This window comes from Pyrgilauda ruficollis, unplaced genomic scaffold (genome assembly GCF_017590135.1).
Source record: "Pyrgilauda ruficollis isolate IOZ18807 unplaced genomic scaffold, ASM1759013v1 scaffold13, whole genome shotgun sequence".
Taxonomy (NCBI): domain Eukaryota; kingdom Metazoa; phylum Chordata; class Aves; order Passeriformes; family Passeridae; genus Pyrgilauda; species Pyrgilauda ruficollis.
Window position 1 is genome coordinate 14,411,236 of NW_024511432.1, and position 20,657 is coordinate 14,431,892.

At 40.7% G+C, this 20,657-nt stretch overlaps 1 protein-coding gene across 1 annotated transcript in view; it reads right to left on the bottom strand.

Moving 5' to 3' along the window:
* VAT1L (vesicle amine transport 1 like) overlaps positions 1–20,657 on the bottom strand; it is a 55,498-nt gene continuing 34,841 nt past the window's right edge. The window contains exons 8-9 of the mRNA XM_041458725.1: positions 4,716–4,799; positions 1–2,872 (exon numbers count right to left, since the gene is read on the bottom strand). Of these exons, the coding sequence (XP_041314659.1) occupies positions 2,774–2,872; positions 4,716–4,799 (183 nt within the window). The 3' untranslated portion in view covers positions 1–2,773. The remainder of the gene's footprint in view (positions 2,873–4,715; positions 4,800–20,657) is intronic.

Consider the following 20,657-nt stretch of genomic DNA (forward strand, 5'->3'; position numbering starts at 1 on the left):
TAATGCTATGCTCAACATTTTATTTATATTTTTGTGTAAACATAATTTGCTTTGTAGGCACAATATAACAAAAGCTCTAAAGCAACAAATACAATTAAACAGTGTTTCAGTTCACTTCAATCAGGCTTAAGTTAAAGAAGCTTTCACAGTTCCTTTAAGGCAAATTGAGAAATAATTTGTTTCACTTGAAGAAACTATCCAATTGTCTCAGAGTTGTTTAAACAACACTGTCAGTAGTAATCACAACCCTTCATTTCTGCTACAGTAAGACTTGGTCAGTGACAAGCCTTGGCTTCACCAGTTTGACCAGCACACCCTGCCAGCGTGACACTACTGCTTGTGGTCTCCTGAAAGGTACTTAGGGCTTGTGGGCCAGATTCTGCTAGCACACATCCTGCTCCCAGAATGGGTGCCTGGAAAACTTCCATTATACCAGCAGCAGCCTCCCTCATGCTCTATTGATAGCAGTAAAACACAGAGCAGAGTTTAGCTTGCTGATGGTCACACTCGGCTGCGTTGCACTCAGGTACTTCCAGTAGCACTCCTTTGTACTCACTGCAATTACCTGATATTCTGCTGATCAGAAAATGGCCCTAAAATTGGTATGAATTAGCATGAAGAGTATTTTTTGCCTTGCTAACAAAACCAGAAAGAACTAGCCAAAATTATGTAGTTGTTGTCCCTGTGGTGTCTGTGGCCATGACCAAGATCACCCATATTTGTCTTGCAGGGTAATTTAGAAGCAGAGCCCACCAGACTGTGGTTTAGAACAGAAGAATGGGTTTGCTATTCTGCTTGCCCTACTAATTTAAGGCCTTGAGAATGCCACTTACTGCCAGCTCGAAGGTCACCAGCAATATTGCTCACTTTGGCGTCAAATCAAAATTCCTAGTTATGTTAAGGTCTGTTGCAGGACAACATCATTACACTAGCTGCAAAACAAAATTGGGCATGTTTCCTACTGCTGTCAGCTGATGAGTCATGAAAACCTAATGGCCCTTCTTAAAAGTCCAACTGGCAAGCCAAATAAATGGAAAACTCGCACTGAATACATATTTTTTTCTGTGGATAAAGCCCCTGTTTGGGCCCGAAATTGCACTGGAAGTATAGGAAAGTCCAGCTCGAAAATAAACTCAACTATAATGAAGTGAAGAGAAAAATGAAGTTCTGGTTGGATCAATAGTTCAACAGCTTTTTTGGCATTTTCCCCACAGTTATTTCTTGCTGTTATTTTTGAATTTGTTTGACCCAAGGGGAACTCCTTCAGAATGAACCATCTGCACAATTATCTGACAGCGACTTCATGAGTACAGTGTAAAGAGATGGACATTAATACTCAGGCAGCAAAACCAAACAAACAGAAAAAACCTAATGAGACTCTTCTAAAACCACACATAAAAGTCATCCAGACCCAGAAGTCCTCTCACACTGAGAAAAGCCTGAGAAGCCCCCACTTTTTATTTTTCTGTATTAATTTTTAACTTCTATCATAACGTGCTACTTGTAGATTTGGGTGAACAACTAATCATGTCTGGGTAAATACCTTCTTTTGAAAAAACAAATATTAATTTGAAGCTGTAGGCATTATGCAAGGTCTCTGCCAGTCCTTCAGCATTTCTATTATACGTGATCACAGTAATTTTAAAATAACTGTTTTAACAAGACAGTTGAGGACCTGAGTAGCTGCTGTTTGGATAGGGGAAGGACGTGGAAAAAATATTTACTTTTTTCCTGTTTAGATATAGTTTCCACTAGTGGGAGGTAGATAAGACTAGCTGGTCTTTGAATACTTGATCCTGTAAATAATTATAAATGTAACTGTACATAAGGAGCAGATCTTCTGATAGAACAATTCACCTAGATAGAAGTTGTCCCTGTACACCTAGACAGAAGTTGTCCCTATATGATTTGTGGTGGGATTAAGGCCTAAACCTCATTTTTTACAGGGTTAACTTCTGCAGGAGTTCAGCTCCAGCCTGACAGCTGACCACACATTAGCGATTTCAGAGCAACAAACTCCATCACCAAATTTCTTTCCACATCCTGATAAGTGATCCTTACCAATGCAATTTAAAAATGAAATTTAAAATTGGTTTGAATTTGACATATGAGTCAGTATGTCCTTACCAGAAGATGTTGATCAAAGCATCTCAATTAATGATTTCTCGCACAATTTCAGATTCCATGATTCTGGATGAGGTACTTTTGAAAATGAAGATAGGATTGCTTGTGAAATGATGAAGTATGACTGAGGAAAATAAAAAGTAATCTTTGTGCAACTTTTATTTGTGGTTCATTAAAGGAAAACTATTTTAACACTGAAAATTCAGAAACAGAAAATTATCCCTCCAGTTACTAGAATCTTTCAGACAGCAAGTAGGGATTTTTTTTTTTTTTTTTTTTTTACTGTTTCCAACTTACAAAAAAAGCCTATACCTCCCAAATAACTTTATGCAAGATGTTGGAATTTGCATGAGAAAGATGCCCATCTAAAATTACACAGTAAGTTAATAAGGCTTTCAAACAAGAACAGAAAAATCCATGGGACTCCTACAGGGAAACTGGGTATTACACAGAAATGTGGTAATACTGCACTGGATGAGAATGGCACTTGAGTTCAAAACAACAATGATCAACAGCTCATAGCTCAGCTGACTGCAAACAAATACAACACACACTGTACTACAGCATTTGTTCACTGATGCACAGAAGAGATTTCCCAGCCTTGTTCCCTTCTCCTTCCCGGCTCCTGCTGCCTCCCGCGCTCTGGCTGCTACTGGATGAAGGGCATGCGCTCCTTGTTCTCGTTGTCCCCTTCGTGGTCCTCCTCCTCCTCCCCAGCCTCGCTCGTCTCCGTGCTGTCGTTGGCCATCTGCACCAGGAAAGATCAAGGACATCACAGCACCTTCCTCACCCTTTGCTTGCTCCTCGTTTCAGTTTGATTCACTGGGTAAAGCGACTTTGGAAACTCAAGAGGACAGGGCTGCCACAGGAAAAGGAACGTTCTGTCTGTGCACAGCCTCTGCCGGCTCTGCACCACTTCCAGCTAAACCTGCAGGCTGCTCCCCCACGGCTCACAGCTCTATTTCCTCACAGAAGGCTGTTTGTGGGACAGCTGCACATGAGGACTCTGCTCTGTGCACTTGTAGTAAACTGATAGTAAGGGTCTTGGATAGGAAACACAGCTGTATGGGAAGTATACAGAGCGTGAGACCTCTGGGTTACAACTCCTGTATCTGCTCTAATGGACGGCCCCATCTGAGGCACCCTGTGAAAACTCAGGGGGAAATTTCCTTTCTTTTATGTATTAAAAACCCAATGAAACTTTACAGATATAGATGCTGGCAGGATACACCCACGACAGAGTGCAGATCCCAGATCATACAGGAGTGGGAAGAAACTGCATTTTCATATTTTACTGAAGATGCCTGCACAGGCAGTAGGCAATTGCAGGAATCTGTAGTTCAGCATTTGAGGAGTACACTGTGTTTTTTTCGTGGAAATATTTATTACAAGCTGTGCACAGGTGCAGGACCCTCCAACACTGTCAGTGTGACAGGTCTGTGGAGGCACAAGAGTCTGGTTCACTGGATGGGGGTAGTGTTTAACAGCACACATTGGTGTGACTGGATTCTCTTATACACCCACGTTACCTCTCTTAGGACACAAGAAGATTCTTGTATTAGCTTGCAACTACTTCAAAACCAAACAAGCAAGGGACCCATTTACTTTCTAAAGAGAAATGTAATGATGTTCCTTCCCTGTTTGATTATTAACCTCTGGTGGAAATAAAAATCTCAAACACAACCTGATTTTAATGCAGAAAAAACATAGCTCTGAAGTAAACCATACTTTTGAGTTAACACCCTTTGATGAAAGTGTATTGTTCCACATGAGAGGTCCTCAAAGCCTTCCTTTTCCTTGCAGAGAGTTTGTATGAGATTGAGGGGCAGTTTTAGAGTGAGTAAGAGCTTAACTCTAGGTCCAAGTTCTTTTCTTTTCTTTTGAAACAGGAGGTTTCTCAGGTCTGAAAGCAAACTTCACACATCAGTATTGATTTAAAGTCAGGTTTGCATTACCTTCTTTACTGCTCTTTCCTACACCATCAGTGAATGCTCAGGAGTGAGCCTGGCTTTCATTTACCACTGCTCTCTGCAAGGTTTCTTTCTGGATCATCCTAAGTGCTCCAAATCTAGTGGACCAGAGCTCCATCAATACTATCTTCCTTCAAGATAGCTCTGGAAATATTTACGTGTTATACTTCATATATTACACAAACCAGTAAACTAAATTCCTACCAAAAGTATACTCTAACTTTAGTGTGGCAATCAGAAAGCACTTTTATGTTTGCCCACTGCAGCAATATTGACTGTTTTTTTTTCCCGTTCAATTCACTTATTAATAGAGGAATTTTTTAGTTTGAGAAAAGTCTGTTTTCCATCACAGGGGCAGAAAGACACTTGGCAGTTTTACCCCAGTCCAACAATTGCTGGCACATTTTTGGAGAAGCAGATAGTGATTCAGTAAAGAGAAGCAACTGCTGGCACTTCAGGAAGTGCATTTCACTTGGGTTAAATACAGAAATTATGGTTACTGGTGGTATTTGGGTGCTACAGGTTTAGAAGAAATCAGTGTCAAAAAAGAACATGTGCCCAGAAGTCACTGCCAGGCTGTACCATGCCTGGCTGTACATCATGTCTGTGCTTTGCACTCACCAGGGGAGTGGGTGCTTTCTCCACATCCAGAATGAGTTTTCCTATATTTCCTCGGTCATGGATTCTCTGCATGGCCTCCTTCACCTGAAAGAAAGATCACTGTTGATAATTTTCAGTCTCACCCTAGGAGAACCCTGAGTCCTTCCCTTCCAAAGCCAGCGAAACATTTAAGGTGTGCTCTGTGCAAGGTCACTAAAAGAGCTGCTTGAGAAAAGACCAAGAGTTAAACATTTTTTAGTGAATTTGTAAGGTCTGGCTTTTGCATTGTTCTTGCCAAAACGGGATGTGAGTCCTGAGGACAGTCTCTGAACAGCAAAACACATCCATAAGGTTAATGCAGAACCGAAGTGATGGATAGCTGAGGTGCAGGGAGAAACACAGGCTCAGGGAGGTAATTCTAAAAGGTTCATTGCATTCCATCTTTGCAGAATCTTTGATTTATCAAGACATCCTACTTTCTCTAAAAGTATGAAACATTTTTATAATTGACCTATGATATTTTTCAATTTCTTATGGGTTACCAGAAAGGAAATGCCATGCCCACGCTATGGCTGGGAATAATGCAGTACTGTGGGTCTTGCTGCCTAGGCAAACATTTATTTCCTTTTTTTGTCACTTTTCCCCTTATTTTTTAAATAAAAATGTTAAATAACTGGTGTCCTACCATATCACCAAAACCATCTGTTTAACAGCTGGCTGCAATTAGTGCATGTGGGAAAGGCACAAGAACCTCTTCTTACAAGTGCACTGGAGAGAGGCTTATTTTGATGTATGAAGCTTCCCAACTCAGGAGAGATCATTGTTGACAAATTGAATTTGTGTGTGAGTGTGTTGCACTGAATGTTTAATGTGCAGCACACAGGCCACTGTTGAGTCACTGGCACAGGGTGCCCAGAGCAGCTGTGGCTGCCCCTGGATCCCTGGCAGTGCCCAAGGCCAGGCTGGACACTGAGGCTGGGAGCAGCCTGGGACACTGCAAGGTGTCCCTGCCATGGCAGTGGGTTGGAATGAGGTGAGCTTTAAAGTCTCTTCCAATCTATGGTTCTATAAATCATTAAAAATTGGAAGATGTCAAGAGTTTCCTCACTTTCACCATGGGAAACTTCAGGAACTGAAAATGTGCCCATAAAGGCTGTCCCATATCCTCATCACACTGCTCTTTGCCAGCATAACAGGGTCAGTTGAGACAAAAATGACCTTTGTGTTAATAGGATTTAGCACCTGTGACATAGTTCTATTGAATATTTTAAGAATAATGGCATATATGTTTGAAAGAAAATGCTGAGCTGGGACCTGATGGCTCCCACAGTACATTTAAAAGCCTGAATTGGGGTCCAGGCCCCCAGAATGTTCCCTGAATGTCTAATACAGAAGGAGGTATGTGATTTTTAAAGATTATACAGCATTCAACTTCCAATTAAATTGAATGGATACTGGGCACAGCACAAAATGTCTTTCCCATCTGTCAGCCTTACTTGGGAAGCTGACTGCAGTGAACTCAGAATTACTCCTTGAATTTTAGAGGTATTCCCTCAATTATTAAATACCAGACTCAAGAAAAATTCTATTAGAGCAAAAGAAAAATTGCACTGCAAATGTAACGGCTTTCTAATTTAGGGCATTATTGTAAACTCACCTCAGAAAACATAATCTTATGAATCCTACTGGATAGCAGGCTGACCGCAAGTGTATCACAATATCTTTTATGAAGCTACCTTAGAGCATAAACAACACTCAACTATCCTGTCAGACTAGCTCTGCACTGTGGATATTATTCCTTTATCCAACCATGATGCTGGAGAAGCTGCAGCTGTATAATTTTTATGTCTGTTATTACCCAAATCAAGCTTTTAGGAGGTTACAGCACAGGATAAGTAACAGAATTGGAGAAATCAGCAAACACACTTGCCCGTCCACTGAAATTTATAACCAGAACATCATGTGGAAAGCAGGGCATGCAACATTTATTTTAATTTGTAACATATCATATTTAGCAAGGCAAATTTGAGAAAATGTGCTCTCCCTGCTTTTTTCACAATATCAAATTTAAGCCCCTGGAGAAAGGCTCAGGAGTTGTTTCCAAGACACTTGTAAGTAACTTGCAAATGCAAACAGCAGGCAGAGGCAGAGGGAACAATAAAACTTGTAACAATAATAGTGGCTATGGAATCCAGATGGAGCTATTAAAATATATAAAAACATTGAAAAGAATTTGAAAAGCTGATACAACATCTGTGCCTTTTAGTGCTATTTGCAACTTACCTACCCAGCCAGTCCAGCTCTGTCCTAGTGCAGTGCCATTCCGCACACAATGTCTGAGTTAAGAGACCATGAGCTATTTTAGAAATGAGTAATTTTATGTTTATGGCTGCTAACAGTCCACTTGTTCAACCAAGACTGCAACTACTTGTTTCCCAAGGTGCCTCTTAAAACCATTCCCTCTTCTCCTATAGGGGACAGAGAGGATTAAAAACCTTCTTTGCTGTGCAAGTATGGTTAAGTTGTTCTGCACAGACTATATGGAAACTTTTCATTTTTTCTGTGCCTTTCACAGAGGGAGGAGCTTCTGTGAGTTTGTGCCTCAGTGTTTGCATATCCCTAATGAAGACAGGGATGAAGACATCCCTCTGTACTTGGTTAAAACCAGACCCAGGCTTAACTGGTTGTAAAAGGAGGCATGTAGAAGTTCTGGAATTTACTGGAGGTTCCCTGAAGTGGTTGAAGTTTGATTCAAAATAAACATCCAGCAGAAAAGAATGACAAGGTTTCCCCTCTTCTTACAGCATTCTGTAAGATGAATCCCTAAATCCCTTTTCACCAATTATCCCATACTGGTTGCTATATTGTTTGCATCTGTCAGCTCAAAGCCAAGTAAATGGATTTTATTTTATGTGGATGAGTGAATTGAAATTATCCTTGTGCAGTATCATCATCAGAGGGCTCTTGGATTGGAAAGAGTGCAAAGAGGTGTTTACTGATATGAAGAGTTTCCACTGGAATAAAGGACAGAACTCCACTGTGCTGTGCTTGCTTTCAGTATGCTCAGCCCTGAGAGGGTCTGTGTCTAAACGAGTCCAAACTACAGGTTTTAGCCTTGAGAGCCCCCAGATGGACACCATTTCTATCAAAGCTCTGCAGTGCAACCAGAATTATTACACATTAGTGGACCACTGGTCCTGGCAGCAGTGATACACTGAACTGATGCAGTTTCTCTCAAGAAAACCCATATTTAGTTAAATGTTTGCAAAGTTTTTATTTCATTAAAAGCAAAAGTGAATCCTCTACAGTCACAGTCATAAACTATTTTCCACTACTGAACACAGCACCTGTGTGTGCACCGGGAGCATGGCATGATTTTATTGCAGTTATTCTGTCTTTAGTGAGCTGACAGCAATTTTCCTTCAAAGTAAAATAAAAGCTTGCATAGAAAAAAGAGAATAAGAATAATCTTAGTTTCTTCCTTCTACATAGTAAATTACTAATAATAGCAGATAGTGAAGCACTGCTACTGCAAGTAAGAAACCAGCTTTCAGGAATCACAACATACCCACAAATGACTTCGAGAAGTTTAGTGAAGTCTCTGTCAGTGCTCCTGACTAATTTGCAATACACTTCTCTTTGAGAAATATAGGTTACAAAAGCTCCAAATTAAACATGTTATTACTGTAACCACTCTGACCAGACAAAAAGGATTTTAGTATTGAAATTAAAAATAGCAGGCACTACACAACTGTTACTCAAACAGTACCTGCAATGCTAAAACAATGAAAACACAATAATAAAGCAAGGTGTATTCCAAACAGAACAACTAATATAACATGCTGGCATTGTATTTGCATATTTGCAGCCAGCTTCTGATTACTCTGCTTTTCCACAGCTTTTGATGTCAGGGTGTAAAACCAGTCCATTTAAAATCAACTAAAAGACTCTTTTCCCCCTGAAATACATATTGTACACCTGCCTTAATTCTCCTTCTTTTCCTATGTTCTCCTTGGATTTTTCTTGTTTGTTTTTAGCTTGTCCCAGGTGGAATCAGTAACTGGGACACATTTCTTGTCTGGCTTTTCATCTTAAGTCTTTTATTTCAGGTCTCCACCTCTGCTGTCCTGGCTCCTTTTCCTTTGGAAAGTTCCTGCATAGAGACACTTTCCTGGGTGCAAGTCTGATCCTCTATAAATAACACATGCCTGAAACAAACAATTATGCTCCACTTTTGTATTGCTATAGTCAAGCCCCCACTTACTTACCCATTTTACTACCAAACTAATTTGTTGTCTGCTTGCATTCAAAATCAAGAGCCAGCAGTAATCTCTACTGACATATTCATAAATTCTTGCTGACATTCACTTGGCTCTGGAACTTCATTTTGCTGTTAGAACCTAGCAAGAGCAGTCTACTGCTTTATAAATACAGGGAAATGTGAATGGAAAAAGTATTACTAATTATCTGCTGCACCATTTCGCAGTGTGAAAGAGAAATGCAGCCTACCTAAGAAACGGATGCTATTTTCAAGCCTTTGGATATTATTTTAAACACAATGATCCATTTCTGTATTTGGCTCTTACAAGGAACCAGTCTCAGGAGTAAAATGGAAGAGACTGGGAAGCTGGATCATGAAACCACTCACTCTGCCAGCATAACACACTGGGGGCTTCAGGCCCACATCACTAATGGGGGTTTAGGAGGGAGAAACAATGAAGGCAACATGCCATGGAAAAGCTTCCTAGTGGAAATGTCACAACACAATGTTTTCATCATCCTACGTGAAGCTGTTTAGCTCAGTAATGTGATTAATTTTACTGATTTGTGTTTTTTAGTGAAGTTCTTCATTTACTTCAGAAAAAAAGGCACTGAAAGACAGTGGTGAGGAGAAGAGTGGATTTTCTTTAGCTGCATGAGGCTGGATGCAGTCTGTTGCACAAACTCCCATCTACAGATTACAGTTCCATTTTTGCAGACAACTTCTTTACCCCCTCACTGTCAGCTAAGGGAGGTTTATTGGATAGTGACAGAGGGCTTTGCCCTTTTTTTTCTTGAGGCTCTCTGATGACAGTGTTTTTCCCTGAGATATTTGAAAGGATTTCTACTTAAATTAAAGGAATCCTTCACTCCCCTTCTTGATAAATCAGGCCACGGCGTGAAAGGCTAAAGAATCTTATGCCAAGATTACAAATTTAATCCAAACCAGGAGTGATATTAATTCGATTATCTCAGTGTAATCTGTAAAACTCCCCAGTCATTCTAACACTGTATCATCACGAGCTGTCAAAAAGGTTATCAGCACCCAAAGGAAACATCCCTCAGTACCAGATGGGCACAGTGAAGCAGAGCATCAGTCCAGGTTATGATCTACAACTGCAATTTTCCCTCTCATTAGTTCCACACCTTCAGGTTCAAGATTGCTGTTTATTTTTATACATCATCTCAAAGAATCACCTTTCATCCTCTGCTTACACACTGAAAATGTCCAAGCCTTCCAGCATGTCATGACTGTTCCCCTCTAGCCATGAAATAATCCCCTCATAAATTTTAAGCTGTGCTGCACACATCAGCCTAAAGCCCTACTTTTCCAGCTACACCCCCCTTCTTTAATCCTTCAGCTGGCTTTTCAGACCAGAAGCAAAACCAAAGGGAGCAACATTTACTCCCTGCATCTGGTCACAACCCAAGTCCCTTCTGCCCACAACCGCTCCTGTGAGCACTTCTGCCCAGTATTATTTTTAAACATCCATTTTTTTGGTGTTTTCTAGTGTTTTTTCACATAAGAGAGTGTCCAACACAGACATCTCCAAAGCTGCTGCTCCAGTGATTCTTTACAGCAGTTCCCCAAATGCCAGTGTCCCTGCATGCCCCAAACCCAGTGGCACTGTTCTCCTGCTGCCCCACCCATTCACATCCTGGCTCTGGGGCAGTTTCTGAGGCCTGGACTGTGTCTCCTTGAGGGGTGTATGTCATGTCTACAGAACCCCCAGCTGATCCTGCTGCAGCCTGCTCATCACAGCTGCAGCACCAGAAATAGTAACAGCACCTTTTGACCTGCTGTCATCATCCAGCCCATTCCTAATTAAGTAAAAGAGGTGGAACAAAACATTTCACCTCAGCAAAATTACTTTATCTTGAGGCTGGCTGACTTCTGTTCTCCAAAGAATATGGGGAGGAAGGAGGGAGCACCCTTTAGCCTGCTTAACTTTCAGAAACAGAACCATATTTATTATCAAAAGGTTTGTGTGGTGGCCTTTGGTTTGGTATCGTGCAAAACAGATCCAAAATCCACTTCGCAGTCCCATCGTGAGGTTCATCAGAGGTCAGAATGGAAAGCAGAGCACGACAGCTGCTTTTGGAGGAGAATTTTGAATATCCTATATACACAGACAGATTTCAGTCCCTGCTCTGCTGGTGTAACTTCCCTGACATCACTAGGTCGCACATGAATGAGGGAGAGCAGGTACTGGGAGGAGAAAAAAGGAATACCTGCAGTGTTCCATAGCCTTCCATCACTCAAACAAATGTCCTGTAAATGAATATTATCATTCAAGCGTGTGTTTTACACAGATCAGCACTCTCTGACCACTCCTCCCAATCTGAGCGTGAACTTTCCATCAGAGAACTCAGTGTTTGCCTCAGGACAGCCCAGAGAGCTCCCTCCTGTTACCCTGCCCTGCTTCTCTCTGTGCAGCTAAAACACAAAGGAAAAATGTAGCTGGTGTTAGAGTGCAGGCTCAGTCTGCCAGGGCAGAGCTGTCTGCACGAGCATTGCTCACCAACAATTAATTCCTCTCTGAGATGCCTGCATCATGCCTGCGAAATCACATGGACAGGGTCTCCATGGTGACAGTGCCATGCGCTGTGCAAACATCAGCTGGCTAGTCAAGGTTACTTTGGCAACCCAAGTGTCACAGGTAATGATCCAAATCTCCTTCATATTTATGAAAAAATAATCTGAATTAAAAACATGCCCATTTTTCATTCTAGGGCTGACTTTGTTCTGTTGCTGCTCATAACTGGCATTATTGCAATGAGCCCAGAGCTACCTTCATTAGAATTACAAACAACAATAGCAAGAATGATTATTTAAGCATTATTTCTAGACAGTAATGAAGAAAAAAAGATGCATACTGCAGTTGATTCTAGCTGAGATCCCACATAAGCCAAGCTTTAGTACTATAGCTTTCATTGGTGCTATAGAGCAAAATAATTTTCCTCAGGCTCACTGCTGTGTCCTATTACAAAGCTATGATGTCTTTAATATGGATTGAGAGCTGCATTCTGATTGCAGATACACTTCTCAGACCAGGAGAAGAATTTTCTTTCATGTTTTTCCTATATATGGCTTTTAAATCTAACACTGCAGTTGCTGCAAAGAAAAACCACATCATCTGACTTCTGGATTATGTCTGTCTGGTCTGTGGAAGGGAAGAAACTCAAGAACAAGGGTAGCAGCTCCTGAACCTGCTGGCAGCTCTGAGGGAACCTGTGTTGTTCTGCTCCCTGCAGACCCTGGCAGGCTGTCAGGGCAGGGGAAGCTCAGAGCAGAGGGAAATGTCCCTGCTGGGGTGGCTTGGGCTCAGTGAAGGGACAGCCAAGGCTCCCTGGGCAGCCAGGACACACGTGGCTGCTGTCACTGGCTCCTCTGCTCACAGCTGCCCTTCTCCTCCCAAAAGAGGCATCTGCCAAAATTCAGTCCTGCTGTTTTGCTGCTGTATTTTCTCTTTGATAATCTTGAAATGTCTCTCTCATGTTTATACAATATGATGTTGTGGGGCAATATTTCAGTGAAAAACATGCTGGTTTTTTTCAAAGCTTTTTTGTTTTCATTTTTTTTAGTGAGTTTACAATACTTCCCTTTCTCAAGCTGCCTTCTGTACAAGCTTTTTGTAAAAAACCTGTTTTCCTGTGTGATTAGTGACAGTTATCCTGCTAGAGACAGTTATTTGGGCAAAGCCATCCTTTGCTGTGGGGGATTATTTCCCTTGAGAGCAATGGAATAACCTGTATTCAGCACAGCACACTTCCCTGGGAATGATCTGCCTTCGTGATAGGAATATTTCCCTTGCACTGTGTAGCAGAATAGCCAGCAGAGAAGTGCTTCTAGTGTTAAATTGCCTTATCTGCCGTGACAAAATCCTTCAATGACCTGTTTGTGTGGGAGCTGGGTATATGGGAGGCTGGCAAAGCCACATCTGCAGCCATCCTCCTGTCTCACCTACACTGAAGAGACCTCCCAGACTCTCAGCTCTCCTGGAGGCTGAGGGTATGCAGCAGCTTGCATGGCAGATGGAAAAGCAGCATAATATTTACAGGATTTTGAATAGGCTCTATTCCTGCCTGTGGTTAATGCAGCCAGCTCTTAAGATGCAGAAATTGAGTACTGAGCATATGTAAGAAGACACATCAAACTCAGGGTACGCGGGGCCCAATTTTCATAAACGCCTACTGGGCATGGAGAAAACATAGATACAATCAAAATGTAAAAATTCAGTACCACTAGCAATGATTTTGAGCTGGTTAGAGTATTTTTTCTACAGGAAAAACTTGGATCATGAAGTCTGTCTCCATGTCAAGTCACATCACGTAGTGTCCTGCCCTGCCTGAAGCCATCTGAAAGCAGAAATTATTTTATCCAACACCCTGTCACACTGAACTTTTGCACCAATGGTTTTGCCTGCACACGTGCAAACAGAAAATACTTTCTGTATCCCTTTCATCCCTTCAGTGCTATTTGCAGCTGCAAACAGCAGCAATGGCCTCTATTCCCTTCTGCTGCCTGTCAGTGAGGAGAGACCTTTTCTCTGGAGTACCTTTTAGCCTCTCTGTATGTTGCCATGGCAGCAAGACTAAAACCAGAACCCAAGATGAGGAAAATGTCAAAGGAATAAAAACTGATGCTACAGGCAAACTGAGAGTCCTCCCATGGCTGCTGAAGATACCTATTAAGTGATACATCTTCTGGATGGAGAGCTGCAGCTGCAGAACTGGGCTGTTTTCACTCCTTCCTTATTCCTACAAGCTCCTGCTGACGTCAATGAGTATTTGTTTTGTCTCAGTAAAATTCAAAGAAAAAGAGATTTAAAGCCTTGTAATTACAGAATAACTGAGCCAAATCTTGCCAGCCTTTACTTACAGAGTCAACAGGGATAAAGAAGGAAAAAAAAGGGAGAATCAACAACAAATTAAATATTTAGAAGTACTAAAGAGCAGTGCTTAGATTATCAGTTTGGTGGGAGCTTTTCTACATGATAAAAGAGGAGAAGAGCCTGAAATTTGATCCATCAACACAGGGAATTCCAGCAGGTTAGGACAGCTCAGGGGCATCCAGCACTGACAGCTAAAGACAAACTTTTGGTTGCAGCAAAGTGCTATAGAATTTCTGTGAGGCTGTGCATTATCTCAGAACCTGCACAGAGCCAGAATGGACACTCATTTTGATTTAAACTGGCACATCTTTTCTCAGAAACACTTACTACTAAGATAAGCTTGAAGAAACTAATATTTTTCCTGCATTACTATAGAAAATTATTACCTTATTCCTGTCAGAGTAAAAAGTTGTTTCTGTGGGGTAGAAATTTGGTGATGAAATCCCTGGGACACATTTCAGCTTCAGAGAAGACACATTCAGTGAATCAGGATGCAGCTTTAGGGTCTCCACTGGTATTTCTTTTAGAGCAGCAACAAAGCCAGAACTCCTACTCTGTTCCTGTGAGCCACTGGCTCCCCGGGACTGGCTGAACCTTTGGGAGTGATGGTAGAAATTATAAAAACATGGTCCCAATGCTAGGAAAATAGTTTTGAGCACATCAAAGCCACAAGTAGAGGAGTTCAGAACTGGTCCCCTTCGTGGTACCTTTCTGGCATTAATGCATCTTGTAGTAAATTGCAGGCAGGTGTGCACACCTGGGATCACATCCAGCCAGGGATGCCTCAGACACCCCTGAAGTTTGGAACATTCAGAGAGGCTGGTCTGCAGCAGCAGCTCTTATGGTGAGTAAGATTCCTTTAGCTGCAGATGAATTTTGGCAGCCACAGGGAAAAGTGACCCTCTGTACTCTGTTAGGGTGCAGCAGTCTGCTGCCTAAATTGAATTAATACATGATGCTCAGTTTGCTGTATTCCTGTACTCCATCACAATCTGCTATAACAAATTGTGGCAGGAAATAAACTTTATTAAATTCATCACTATGCAGTTTAAAAAAAAAGAAAAAGACAGCTTATGCTGTTATTACTACCAAGCTCCATGCCATCAGTTTTTAAACTCTTCCCTCAGCAATGTTGCCCTGTGATCTCTTTAAAAATCATCTGGAGAAAAACTGCACCAACCCACAAGATGATCTTATTTGTTCTCTTGCCCTCAGCTCCAGCAGTTATGAGTGCCATTAAACTCTCCTGCTCCTCCACCCCCAGAACAGGCAGACCTAATACTAAACCCTCTGCATTTGTGGTGCTGTTTGCTTTTGAATCACAGTGCCTGCACTGTGGAAGGGCACTGCTGCTGCTCTCCCCTTGCAGCCTTGCAGCAGCAATCCTGCCTGGCTACCTCCCTGTGGGAATCCAGCAGAGCCCTCTCCCCTCCAGGGAAAGCTCCTCCAGCCTTTCTGGAGCTCCACAGGAATATTGCTGTGTGCCAGCAGGGCTCAGGGGGCCCTCCCCACCACAGCCCTGCTTTAGTGTTCAGGCTATTACAGCTTCCAGAATTGGGGTCAAATAACGTAAGGGATGCCACAGAACTCAGAGGGCATCTTCCATGGGCTGCTTCTTCTCTTGTCCCTCTCAAACCAGCAGTCCTTGTCCTCCCAGAAGCTGCACAGTGCTGTGGATGAAACCCTGAGCTTCTGAAGTCCTTGTGATGCAGATCTACCTACGCCCTTTGGGCTTGTGTCTGTAAGCATGAGATAATTATACTATCAATTCCTTGCTACTATGATGTAAAAAAAGTATTTCTTTTTAGTTTTATGTTCAGACCAAAAGCCCTTCCAAGCCCCTTCTGAATACAACAAAACCAGAACTGTACAGATGATTACTTTCTTGCTGCTTCCCAAGCTTTCATCAGCATCTGTTTACTCAAATTTCTGTCTATTCACAACAAAAGAGTTTATTTTATATAGAGGAGGTATTTCATTGTGTGTATTTCACTAGAGCAGATTTTCTTTCTTTCAGGAAGATGCAAAACTACAGAAATCTTTCCACATGCAATGTCCTTTTATATCTTCTATTATTTTACCAGCACTCCATGCTGGTGGCTTGAATTAGTTCCACTTGATTTGTCTGTCAGGCTTGTTCCAGTTCTGTGATCCACTAGAACCACTATCCAATAACTGGATCATCACACAAAACTAATTTCTGCAGTCTAGTAGAGGTTTTTCCATCTCTTACCAGCACCAACAATTTTATTTGCATTTCTCATCAACACTTTTGAAGCCACACTTCAAGCACACAACCTGTGTGAGAGTAGCTTCCCTTTTTTCTCCCTTTAACTTCCCTGACTTTCCTTACTTTCTTCTACATGACCCATGAACACATGTGCTTGTGCTGCACCTTTCCCAAATGGCAGGTGAATATTTTTGAAAGTCAGGCACAAACCCTGTGACCAGCATGGCTTCAGCCCCTATAACCTTGCATCTTACTTTCTAAATTATTCAAATGAGTCAAGTATTTTTTCTCCCAAAGACCTTCCATACTTATTCCTCAGACTCCTCCTTAACCTCTCTTTTGAGCTACTTATTTCAAAATATGGGATATTAAAATAATTATTAAAAGAATGAGAAAATCCTGTATGACTTATCTACTTATTCCAAAGAACTCTAAATCCTCCTTTATTACTACTAAGGAGCAGAAATTGTGCTTTATTCCAGAAGCACTATTCCAACACCATGGGAACTAAACTTACTGATTACAAAATACAGTAAACATTCAGTCTTCCAGATGGTAATCAGTAAAAAGTCTTGACACTCTAATTTCTAAAGTCTGAGAAGCTTCATGTAAAAATCCACCTACTGGGATCAGATTAGCAGGACACATTAATGTTGTGACCTTGAAAACTGTCTCCGTTTTATCTTGTAACAATGGCTTATCTTCAGTAAAATCCATCCCCAATCAGTAAACTAATTATGTAAATCCTTGAAACTCATCAAGGTAAATACCAAAGGTCCTAACAATACAAATAAGAAAATACTTCTCTTGTGATTTCCTTGTGGAATTTTTTGTTGTTTCAGAAAGTAGTGCCATGAGGACTGCAAACCTAATTCTTTGTAAGTTATCACAGTATTTTTCAATCAATCAAAAAGCTTTCCAAGTCAGATTTTGCCATTGGGTGCCACTCTGTAACTTCATTAAAACTAAACAAAACCAAAACCCTCTGTTATATTAAACTGTAATACAGTTGTTACGACAGAGAGCGTGATTCATGCTTATCCTCAGTTTGAGCTACATCACTTTACAGCAAGATTGAAATAATTCATCCAGGCAAGATGAAAGGTATTTGAATTTATCTTGTTTGCTGGTTGACAGTTTTACAATATATATTGCAGTCCTATTTGCTTTATTACTTAATATTTCTCCTGGCACTGTTACAAAATGTCTCATTCTAAGCCTATATTAAAGACCTTAACTTCCTGTTAGCATTGTACCAGTGTGACTGCAATAAAATTGATTTAGTTTACAACAAGTTTAGTGCTGGAGTGTGAGCACTGATTCAGCACAGCATTTCATTCTCCTGACCCAGCTCAGACTGCAAGAATGGGCAGCACAGAGCTCAAGCACAAGTGTCCATGTGACAGAACATCCCTGCTGCAGCCCAGGCAGCCTCTCCTCTAATTCTGTGGAATTTGCAGGTGTGGATGTGCCCTGACCCCCAAAGGCTTCTGCGTGAGCCCCAGCAATGCAGGGAAATAGGCAGAGCCTCAGTAACACACATTTTGCTTAACTACAAACAGGTTTAACTGCAGGAACTCTGAGAATTATCCTGGGTGTTTCCTTCAGATTGAAAGGAAGGATACAGGATTGTGTTATTTCTGCTAAAGAACCCAAAGGTTATGCCCTTCTTGCTCAGGAAACTTCAGGATCTTTAAGATATTTTAGCCAGGACATAATCACAGCATATAATAGAAAAAGCCCTCAGGTTCTTCTCAAGGTTGTGGATATTTGGTGGTGGTCAGGAATTCACTTTTACAGCCTCTATTCTGCTCAACTGAATTAATTTAAACAAAGATTTGGAGCTGCCTGTGCTGTGTGAGGCTTCATTTCTCAGAGGTATGTTCTAACATTTTCAGATGTGTGCACTGTAACACCACCTTCTTTTAAAGCCCAAGCTTTGATGCTCAAACCATCATTTCCTGTACAATCAAAACTTATTGAGTGAGAAGTGCTACAGACTCTCTAGGAGGCTGCTTTGTACAGTATCTTGTTTTACTTTGAAATTCTCTTTTTTATACATTGTTTTGATACAGATAGACTAGATTGGTCAATTAATCAATACATTTTACTCGATTGGTTAATTAACAAAACAGTTTTTGTAAACAGTCTTTGAGAAAAACAGGAAAATAGAGAGTAGGAAAACAACACGTGCAGGTTGTTTATAATAACAAGCTATCATTGTTTATCTTCAACTCTCTAAAGTCTCACAAGCTGATTTTGGGAAAACTTACCTAGTTTTCTCGCTCTCTGACTAGGTTGTTACATCTACAAAAACTCTGGAAAATCAGCGCTCATTCGAAACTCTTAAATTGCATTGCTGCCTTTCAGTATTGTTTTCTCAAAGTCAGTGCTCATAGCATGGAGTTTTTCCCTACAAAATACCTTCGGGTTCAATCATTCCCAACAGGTTAATGTATATTTAGGAGTCTTTTAGTATCAACAATGTATCTGCTTCTCTGCCTCGGTGTAAATTTAAATCATTATCTGTAATCAGCAATAATATTATTACTAAGCTGCAATACCACATAGAACTCTCAATTATCACATTAAATTTAGATTATATTATGCTAAGAGATATCTTTATGCCCAAGACTAATTTTGCTTTTAAAATTCATCTGTGTTTAAAATGACTGAAAAGAATATATGAGCCATTATCATTAGGTGAGAACAATTATCTTGATTAACAATTGTTATGCACTAAAATGAAGTGTTATTTTGATAGGTTTAATTTTTGATGCCTTTTTTTGGATTTTAGCAAAGTTGTGTGAAACAGAACACAAAACCTATGTTTTCTTTGCAATAAAGGCAACTTAGTAACCTAATCAGAACACTAGTACAAAAAAAAAAAAAAAAATTAAAATAACCCTGCAGAGTAATTTTGTGCTACTGCTCAAGAGAGTTCCAAAATTTCTAGCAGTCTGCCAAAACCAGTCATCAACATGAGCAGTTGCTGAGAGACAGAATTGGCTTTGCTGATGGAACTAATAATTTACTTTTTCTTTGGCCACTGTTACACAGATACACCCATAAGCTGATCCCAGGAAATGAGCTCGAATACTCACCTTAGAAAGGCATTTCCAAAACCAAAAAGGCCCATTTAATTTAATTTACTGTGCCAGAGTTCAGTATCTATTCACATCTAAACATCCTTCTACTGCCGCTAAAAGCTCATGTCAGTGTTCTCTCTTTGCAGGCCAAGCACCCAAAATTCCTCAAAGCAGAAAAACATGAATTTACAGCAGAAATGCTCAAGGCGCAGCCTCTTCTGCTGTTTCTCACCCCGGTGATGCAGCAGGGTATGAAAGCTGCCCTGTTCCTTCTCTCTGTTAACCTTTCTGCTCCCTGGCAGCCAACAGAAATGGCCTCAGAGATGATGCTGCCAGTGCAGAATCATTTAGACAAAATGGACCCATCAGATTTAAATATATATAGAGATATTTTCATTATTCTCATCTCCCACTTCCCTTCTGATTTTTTTTCAGCGACTTCTTAAGTGGATTTCTGGGCATTCATTGATTAATGAAGTAAGAGACTCATAGATTACAGACAGAAAAACAAAACAAAAAAATTAGTCTGATTTTTTTTTTTCAAAACAAGTGGCCAAAACCTCACCCAAAAGCATCAGTCTGAAAATGGAAATATTTCAAAGGCAGGAGGAATCCAAATTATTTGTATTCTCTGTTGTGCTAGACATATAAGATGACACCTCTCAACTCTCTCAACCAAGTAGACTTCATTATTATTTCTCTCTTTTTTTTTTTTTTTTTTTTTAATCCTTAGCATCTGTGAAAATAGGTCTTTCTTTAATTTGAATGCAGACTAAAAGAAGTTTCTCAGAGAATGTAAACAATCAGGAGGAATTGTTAACAGAAACCTCAGATTTCTGGTTCTTGGTATCCCTGGGGAAAAGCTGAATTTCTCACATCAGCACTCTCTGCCAGTCTGACTTGACTAACCAAGAGCTTCCTTCCCAAACCACCCAACTAATTAACAAAGAAGCATGAATGGAATTTTTTGACAGAGGGAACTCCAAGGTTCTGCTCATAGGCTCCGTGGCACACTAGCAGAGCCCAGCACAAGAGTGAAAGAGCATCTAAATGTGGCTTTGAAAACTTTGTTTCCAATATTTTCCCTCTAGTACCTGTTATTTTTCAGTGAGTCACAGCATCCAGCAATTATTTCTGAGTGACAGAAAACACTCATTGTTCCAACCCTTAAGAATTCCTTACCAATTAGTGGTACTACCAGCTCTGTGGAGCAGGAGACACAGTGAACTTTCTCTTAGAATTCATTTAAAACTATTTCTGCTGGTGGATGCAATAATGTATTGGCATATATTTCATCCACATGCAAGACTGGCAGATGATAGGCAGATATTTCCTTGCATTATCAGGTAGAAATAAAAAGGAATGGATTGGAGCACACTTGGATCAGGGGTATAAAAACAAGCAGCTTTTGTTCTCTGATACTTGAGGAAGAGTGTAGAAATTGTTTTTGAATAGGGAAATGATCCCATGACACCCTGTTTTCCTGTCT